Here is a 9,662-nt window from a genome sequence, read left to right as displayed (position 1 = left end):
AGAAACTGAAAGTTATAAAATAACAATTTATAACTATTTTTATAGTTTAAAAAGTCGAGTATTATCAAATTTATAATATTACCATAAAGCGTCTCTTCAATATACAAAACCGTTTTATGTGTGTAAATACACGACTTGCGATCGAGTAATATTGAAAATATTTTCGAAATTTCAAATAATGTGTGAAGACAAACATGCATATTAACGGTACGTTGATTTAACCTCCATACACAATAGACATTTTTCTTGACAAGATTTACTACTCGTATATTTTAAATTAGCCGAACATGCACATGACGGCTATTGTAACTAATTTCATAACTTCAGAGTTACTTTGAGGCCAACAATTTTTAAAATTTAGATACCTTGGAAAACAACTGAAATTAAACATAAAATATACATGATATTAAGCATAAAATAATTTTGCATATTTTAAACAAATATTTGAAAGGCGAACATCAGAATCATTATGAAATGCAAAATTCCTAATATACTAGAATCGTACATAAAAACATTGAATTATTTGATAACTCATTTCATAAAACAGAGCGAGTTCTAGAAATGGACAAGATCATAAAATTGTTTTCACGAGCATTGACATTCAGTACAAAATAATACCAAAAGATTAATTTTTAAAAATATGTAGGTAAAAAGAAAAACAAATCAGTTTACAAAAAATAATTACATTTTTGTAATTGCTATGGTAATCAGTGATTATTTTTAATCCTAACAAATCATCTAATGGCGAAAATATTCAATTTCCACTCACAATAATGAATTATTGCACTATGCAAATGAAAGTTTTTTTTTCTTTCAAAATAACGGTTACTATTCCTGCCTATATTGCTGGGTTAACGAGAGCTCTGCTTATCAACTTGTTGAGCTCTAATAGATTAATAAACATGCAAAAAATTTAAGCGAATTTTATCCGAAATGTAAATCAAACAAAATCAAACAATTAAAACTCTTGTTAGAGAGTTGGTTTAGATTATTAGCAAAATTAAATACACTACCAATTTTAAATTATCCATATTAAAATAACCATTTTAATAAAATGTTGGAGAAATAAGTATTTTAAAAACAAAAGATTAAAAAACAAGTATTACATTTGTAGGGAATGAATGAAAAGCAATATTTTAAAGTTGGTATAAGAATAAGAGTTTCCAGACATTAAGATGAAATATTGAATTGCTAAACATTTGCTTTGAATCCTAGATATTTTACACACTTCAAGCTTTGCAAAATTCGGGAAGAATTCAAAATTATATAAATATTCAGTATCTTACTCTTGGAATATAATAAAAATTTCAAAGATGTATTGATATCCTCAAGTAATGTATGTAGTCAACATAATTTTCCATTCTACAGAACATTTATGTATTTTCTGGCACTAATATAAAGTCAGGTGGAAGCCAAAATGAATTTTAGAAACTCAACTGCATAAATTTGATCTCCATTCATAGTTCCATTGAAAAGGCTCCGAATTTTATGGTTGAAGGCTCCAAATGGTATCCTGCGCCATGATCACCTGGGTTAAAAGATGAAGACATCTGAAAAGATTAAATTAATAGATTAAATCAAACTATCGAGAATGCCATTAAATGCCAGAATATAAGAGACTAAATTTTGATCTTTAAACCCCCGCCAATAATTCAAAAATCTAAAAAAAAAAAAATCGTTTAATTGCTATCAATAGAAACGGAATCTACATCTAGGATTTTTCCCCCACTAAAAACTCGCATTATGAAAATGCCACTAACAGTTCGCATTATGAATCCTAACCATTTTAAAATAATTAAGCATTTAATTATTCCAAACTTTTCCAAGACATACATGTTTATTCTTTATGAAAGTCAGAAATGGCAAATGTATGTTTCAATAACGTCCGGTAGTCATTGTCTAGATTTTAGAATACGGTAGATTTTGCCAGGCTTTCGATACTGTCACAGAACCGCTTAAAAGAGCCGAAAACGAACGCATCCCTGTATATTGAAGAAAAAAAGGCCCGCTGTTTAGAAATGAGCTCAACTCCTTTCGTAGAGATTGCAAATGGATTTCCTAGATTGTGTTTATATACTTGAAAAATCTAATGAGTTCCCTTTACTAATAATTATATGCTGGTAACGGCGATTAAGGGACGATTGAAAATTTTGAGTATCAACTGCAATACGTTCCGTCTGGCCCCCAAAATAACTAGCGGAGAAATGACACACAATTATGCAGAAACATTTTTTGCTTCTCTCATAGGCACATGTCTGAAAAGGTTTGACAATATATTTCCGTATTGACAAAAAGGAAGCATATATAGGCCAACTCCATTCTTGGGCAATGAATTACTTCGACATCTATTTACAGAAATCCATCTACCAGTATAACACGAACGTTAATTCAGTTCTTATGTGTAGAGGGAGATAAAACTTCAATGTTTCCAGGCAACTATGGTTTGTATATTTTTTGTGCCTTCGGAATACTTTCTAGAGGGTCCAAAAAATAGTTTCTGAATATCATGCTATTCTGATAATTTTATTATAATGATTGAAGAACTTACAGTGAATTTGATGTATCAAATTATCACTGTAAGTTCTTGCACACAAGATAATTTGATCTTAAGGAAATTGGCGAGCATTGATGGCTTGTATATGGAACCGAGAAAGCCGTATTGCTGATGGTGACGGCAGACTTATCCAAGAAAAAATGCTTCCATAATGGCCATAAGTTGTCTGACCTATGAATACCTAATGAAATAAAAATATTCTTATAGGTTTAATTATTTCATAATCAAAAGGTGATTGGATACAATTTTGAATTCGATTTTACAATTATCATAATTCGGGCAACTTACCGATATCACTTCAGTACCGTTTTTTCCCGCCAATCCAGACATCTCCCATATTTAGAGTTCGCGCTGGAGCCGAAATGATATTCGCTGCACAGATGAGAAGTGGTATTAAGCCGTTGTTCAATTAAATAGCCTCTAATGTAATATTTGCAGAATGCGCTGCTCTAATATCAATTGCAGGAGACTTTCTTTTTCGATTTTTAAGACGTTCCATCATGAGTAAATACGAAGAATTCCGCCAGAATACTTTCATGTATAAGTAAAGTAATTTAAATTATATCCAAAGTTCTTGTCATTATTACCCTAAAAACAAATTCATTTTTTTTTTCTATCCATCTCTTGAAAATAGCGTAAGTAGTAATTGCCATGGCTTTCCCCCTCTCAAATCATGAGAAATCAACGCAATTCAGACTCATCACTTCCAGACCACTTTCCTGGATATGCAGGGATTATAAATATCTTTCACTTTCAATCCCCTATGCAGGTCATTTTTAAATTACTGTAATTTTTCTGTACAAACGTGATACATTAGGCTTAGTCTACTGTTTCAGGCTTCCTAAATCATCCATTAAATGTTCGGTCTGTTAGTCGTATTCCATAAAATCTGAATTTTAATATGCTCATGTTGAAGCTCCATATTATCTGTTGTGCCATGATCACTTGCTTTAAAACCTTTCAACATCTGAAAAGAAATTCAAAATGATTAGATACGAAATCTCAATAATATTACAAAATGCAAGAATCTATGCATTTTACTTTTGCTCTTTTATCTACATCGAAAATTCCAAAATCTGGTAAAAATTTGCTTGCAACTTCATTGATAGAAATTAAAGGTTTATCGCTTGAATCGGGAAATGTTAAAGCTTACACGAGTTTATTTTTCTTAGCAAAAAGCTATTAGCAATATTTGAAATACATTTGTTAAACAATTCATCTAAATATTTGGTTTAAAAAATACTTCCAAGTCTTTCCCGAGAGGTATAAGCTTATATAGGAAAATAAGGCGTGCATCTAATTTGTTAATTGCCAACTAAGCATAATTGATGATTATACTTAATATAACAACGAGTTTATTCTCTAAACGCTATAATACTCTTTAAAGCAACCCACAAAATGCTTAGTGGTTTTCAAATTTTATGGAATCATATTTAGATGTTTTAAAAATAGAAAAATGAATTTGAGGATGTTCCTAAGAAGCGTTTTCATTAACTGCAACTTATAAAGGATAGAAAAACATTGATTTTTTTTAAATACATTTATTCATTCTAGAAATTAAGTTTCCCTCAGTCCATATAGACAAGAAGCAATTATTTTTTTTTTTGTTTTGTTAAAAGTGCGTGTTTGAATAAATGATTTGAGAGTTCCAGGCCCTGTTCTACTCAAGTGATTACACGCAAATAGCCATCATAGTGTAACATGCATTTCAATACCGGTAGTTCTTACGTTGGATGTACTGCAAAAGGTTACACATATTTCAATAAATGTTTCCCGGAAATTATGTCTCGCTTCTCTTTGCAGCTTCTAAAAGCTTACTTTCGAGACGAATAGAATACAATTGGCCATGTCGCTTTGTCAGTTGTATTAATATAATTTACTTCCCTTGAATTTCTTGTACTTTGATGCGACTTCCTCGCATCCAGTATTGGTGCAGATGGATAGCATGTACATGGAACTGAGGAAGCAGTGCTGGTGACTTACGTCGTGCCTTCGTCAAAAAATCTGCACGGATACATATGTTGTCCACCCTATGAAAAACTAATGAAATAAAAAGTACATTTTTATAGTTCTCATTACCATTGATAAATTATTGCATCCAATCTTCATTTCGATATGACAGTTATAAATAGCATAACTTACCGATCTATTTCTGTACGGAACTAAGAAAAAGTCCCTTGGCCATCCAGATGGATGCTGTCAACACAATTTTTGCCGATAGCTGAGAAGACATTCACTCCACTTATGGGGAAAGACGTTCTTTCATTGCTGCAGCAAATATCTGAAGAGTACTATCTAGGGATGCCAAACATCAGTCCGAAGAGTCAAGCAATTGAACAGTCTACTATCTAGAGAGCTGCTCTAATAACTGCAGGATTTGTTTCATTAATAATTTCTGCGAGGTTGCATTTCTTTTAAACGAGTGAAAAATCTGATGAATTCAACGCAAACTTCCTGGTACGAGTGAGGCAGTTTAATGATCTCCAAGGTTATTTTAACCCCAGAAATTTATAAAATTATACATTCATTCTACATATTTTCAGAAGTGGCACAAGAAAATAACTATGGCGCTCTCGTATATCAATAGACAAGACCAAGTAAAATCCACATAATTATGACACTTTCGTCACTTGAAAGTCACTTTTGTAGAATATACGGTGATTATTACTTCTTCCGTATTCAATCAAAACGCCAAATGTTCAGATTTCAATGCGTCTTAGAAGCTTCCCCAAAGTTTAAGAATTTACGAATGGGCAGCCTGCAGTTTAGTGATTAATTTTAAATTTTGGAAGACACCGAAAATATTATCCCGCGCTTACTTTTTTTAATAAAAAAAATTCTCTCGAATGGAATAACCTCCTTTGCCTTAGAGCTCTACCGACATTTTTTATGAAAAGGATATCTTCTATGCATCAAAGTATAGTGGGCAAATTTCGTATTGCATTCCTCTTCCATATACTTTCAAAATAGCTGCATTTAAAGAAATTATATTCAATGCTTAATTCGACTACATTTGTGAACATTCTTATTCCTGGTCTAGCTGATTACTTCCTTTCATCCAATTCAAAAAGGTAATTAAAATTCATCCGCATTCAATACACAAGATCATTCAAACTTCTGTTTTCCAGTTTTGATATAGAGCAAATTATTTCTAATTTCTGCTAATGTAGTTGTTCAAATATTCAATTATTCAGCAGAAATTATACTTTTTTTGCGCCTCAAAAATATCTAGTCCCTTTAGGATTAAATGATACGCGATTACGAATTGAAAGAATTTTTTTCCATACGAATGCTGCAACTAGGGGAATAAATTATATAGAAAGAAAATAACGACATCCACAATATTACTTTTCATATTATAGGTTGACGATTTTAATTTGAATATTGAGGGGTGGGGGGGAGATTGGTCAGAAGTAAAAATGTCACATAATTTAAGATTACGTATACGGAATTAATACTGTCCAAGATGGCAAAAACCACGAGCTAAAGTTTAAAAAAAATAAAATAAAAGGCAACTTTTAAATAAAATGTAGAAATTTTGGCATAAATTGTTTAATTTCCAATACGCGAACAATTTTTTATCGACACTCTACGAATAAATAAAATTAGAAAAAAATATAAATTTTATATATTGGGCATTTCAAGGAATTAAAAAAGGCAATGAGTGAATAGATTTCGAGTTCAGCCCTAAATAAAACGCAGTAAACCAAAGACTATGGAAATCAAATATCTAATTCCACCGCAATATGAATTCGAATCAATTCTGTTCATCAGGAAAAGTGCCACAAATCATTCAAGGACCATTTGTCTATCCTTGTTACACCATGAAGAATTTCAATTATTCATTAAATTCGTAACGCATTTTAATCGTCGATTTGAGCGCAGTTCTAATTACGAGAGATTCTCCGAAATATTATAGTTCTGATGCTGTTGGTTTTTGTGATATCTATTATTCAATCCGGTTCGAGCTTAATCCTATGTAAAGTGGAAACACCAAAACAAAAAGATTATTCTGTCAGATATAAATATACATCTGTCAAATTTATGGCATTCAAATCCAGTAGGATTTTTAAAATTAATGTTAAACCAGCTGTTTCTTGATAAACTTATTTCGGAGTCGCCTAATCATTCTGTTAAGCATTCTTCCCTTGTTTCCCTATTTCAATCTCATCGCTGCCTGTATCCCTACTTTCTATTGAAATAATCGTCGTCAACGTAAAATTAGTGTTGAGAATGATTAGAATGAGCAAATCCTTGTACAACATACGAGTGCGGCCCCTTTATCCTTCAACATTTTCCATTTCCTCAAAGCCACAACACGCACACAGGCATTACCCACACGCCCCCAACCTCAAAGCCACAACACGCACACAGGCATTACCCACACGCCCCCAACCTCAAAGCCACAACACGCACACAGGCATTACCCACACGCCCCCAACCTCAAAGCCACAACACGCACACAGGCATTACCCACACGCCCCCAACCTCAAAGCCACAACACGCACACAGGCATTACCCACACGCCCCCAACCTCAAAGCCACAACACGCACACAGGCATTACCCACACGCCCCCAACCTCAAAGCCACAACACGCACACAGGCATTACCCACACGCCCCCAACCTCAAAGCCACAACTCGCACACAGGCATTACCCACACGCCCCCAACCTCAAAACCACAACTCGCACACAGGCATTACCCACACGCCCCCAACCTCAAAACCACAACTCGCACACAGGCATTACCCACACGCCCCCAACTTCAAAACCACAACTCGCACACAGGCATTACCCAAACGCCTCCAACATTAACCCCCGAAACCACAGCTCAAGCACTCATTACCCACGCCGTCTGCTCTCCCTCCAATCCATGGTTCTTGTAAATATCCACACCAACTGCCCCATCCACAGTCCACAATTCACACCTACAAACACATTACCCAGCTAGCACCAATTCTCAATACTAAATATTACATACAATCGCCGATACCGGGACTAGTTAAGACAATCATGTCTTGTTCATAACGCATGGCAAGGTAACTTGCATACTTCATCGTACATTGACTATTTTCAAATTCTACAAAGCTGTCGCTCCACTGACTGCCTAATGAAACATTGCACAAATTAAGCTCCACACCCACTCCAACTCCCAGAACAAAGTACATTAATTTCTTTTCATGATTCTTGCCTGTACATTTCTTTCGTGATGCACATCCCTAGGGAATTTCCCAACTCGCATAATGCATCTGAACCCGATACTAGAATGCATGTCAGTATCATCACTGCTCCGCGAAGACCAAATATTTTGCACTAAGATTAAAAAGGAATTTAAAAAAATACTGAATCCAGCTGTTTTTATGCTAATTTTGATTAACACGTTGAGTTGAAGCAGAATAGAAACAGAGCATGCGATTTGTTCAAAATTTGTGATTTAAGTAAATAAAGCGACGATTCTAAACAATGAATCTAGATAATGCTAATTAAATGGCACTCCTTAAAGGATACAATTAAAATGCAGAAATACCAAATACAAAATAATCTATTTATTCCATTAATGTAGATTACACGAAGGATGCTAAAATAAGCAGACATTAAGAATAATGATGCAGACTAATACGGAAAAGCAAAAGAATTTTTATATATGAAACTTTTTTTTAATGATATTTAAAGACCTAAACACAAATAATTTCAAAGAGCAAGAGAATGTTTATGGTACTAATCGGCAATTCCAGTACGAAATATAGTTTCGAAATGCGAATTAGCGAGAAGTACTTCAGGCTTAATTAAAAAATGGCATCGTTTAACACCCTTGGAAATGTATAGTAATATTAAAATGTCATTTTTCTCATATCCTTCTGTCCTCGCTTGATTCGATTTTCCATTACTACTCTATCATTAAGAACTAGTTACTTCAAAAAATTGTTATTCCGACTTCAATTCATTTTACTATCCGGAAGAAAAAATCATTTGTATAATGAATATTTTAACCTAGATCTCTGAAATGTTTGTATTTAGCTCATAATTTGTTTAAATATTAAGGGAATTTTTCGATATATAGCGTAGAAAATTAGCAGGCCGTGACACTTTTATTTAGTACCTGAACTAACAGTTTATTCCTCATTTCGGTTCATCTTACATTCAATAAAACCTGGAACATCAAGAATTAACTGCAAAATTAATTTTTATTTGAAACACAGGTGCGCGTCTTGATTGAGCAGTTGAACATATTTTGACTTAAACTCCCTTACTTTAAGAATTGATTTGTAATTCGCAATATGAAATTTGCCATGACAATTTATAAACAGAAGTTTGAATAACAGCCTGAAATAAAAATACTTTATAACATACCTACTGAAATAAGTAAACGCTTTAGGAAGAAATTTCAAATTCGTCAACGAGTTCGCTTAAGTAGTCCTTATAACTTCGAAATAGCTGGAATAAAGCTACACCGGAACTTAATTGAATGGCTTTTGACAAAGTTGCAATCAATATTTAGAGGACGATCTGATCTCTAAATTAACAGTCGCGAAAATTAATGAAACCAAACTGTAGTTTGAGAGATTTATTTTGAGAACTGCATCGTCAACTTTTTAATAGATTATCGAATCAAAAATATTCAACTTCCGCTTTTAGTTTGAGAGGATGCATTTATTGCCAGGTTATTATTGCTTTGAGATTTATTCGTTTTCGAGCGGGTATTTGATTTATCTATATTCTAGACCGTTTCTTTAAAATGTTTTCGATACCTTGCAAATTCGGGGAAGACACTGAAATCTAAACTTCTAGTATGCTGAAGGAATAGGGAAGAATTCTTAATATCCGAATATTCGACACAAGTAACCTCCAAGTAAGCCAGGGTACCACAATTAAGTAGATATACCTGGTTATTCCAATGAGATGCGACAGCAGGAAATTGAGGAGAAAATATCGCCCCCAATCCAAAAACAGCACAACACTATAGTAATGGTATTCCTTTCTCAATCTGGCAACTATTATTAAATTTTGCTAGCCGAAAAGTTGGAAGAATGACACTTGCAACAGTTTCAAAATATACAGTCCATCACATAAGTGTCGGGCATAAAAATGCAGGTTCCGCTTCCACATT

General features: G+C 33.5%; 1 protein-coding gene and 1 long non-coding RNA gene across 2 annotated transcripts; one reads left to right on the top strand and one right to left on the bottom strand.

Annotated features, from left to right (window-relative positions):
* Window positions 1–1,392: 1,392 nt before the first annotated feature.
* Window positions 1,393–3,775, bottom strand: LOC129969589 (uncharacterized). Its single transcript, XR_008784540.1, has 3 exons — window positions 2,843–3,775; window positions 2,549–2,735; window positions 1,393–1,550 (listed from the first exon to the last, which is right to left on the bottom strand). It is a non-coding gene; the product is annotated as an uncharacterized LOC129969589 (long non-coding RNA).
* Window positions 3,776–5,548: 1,773 nt separating this feature from the next.
* On the top strand, window positions 5,549–7,505 carry LOC129968272 (uncharacterized). Its single transcript, XM_056082127.1, has 2 exons — window positions 5,549–5,625; window positions 6,866–7,505. The coding sequence occupies exons 1-2, from the start codon at window positions 5,549–5,551 to the stop codon at window positions 7,503–7,505; spliced, it is 717 nt and encodes a 238-aa protein (XP_055938102.1).
* Window positions 7,506–9,662: the final 2,157 nt, after the last annotated feature.

This window comes from Argiope bruennichi, chromosome 5 (assembly GCF_947563725.1).
Source record: "Argiope bruennichi chromosome 5, qqArgBrue1.1, whole genome shotgun sequence".
NCBI classification, from domain to species: domain Eukaryota; kingdom Metazoa; phylum Arthropoda; class Arachnida; order Araneae; family Araneidae; genus Argiope; species Argiope bruennichi.
Note: the sequence above shows the minus strand (reverse complement) of the source record. Positions and strands in the feature narration are given on the sequence as shown.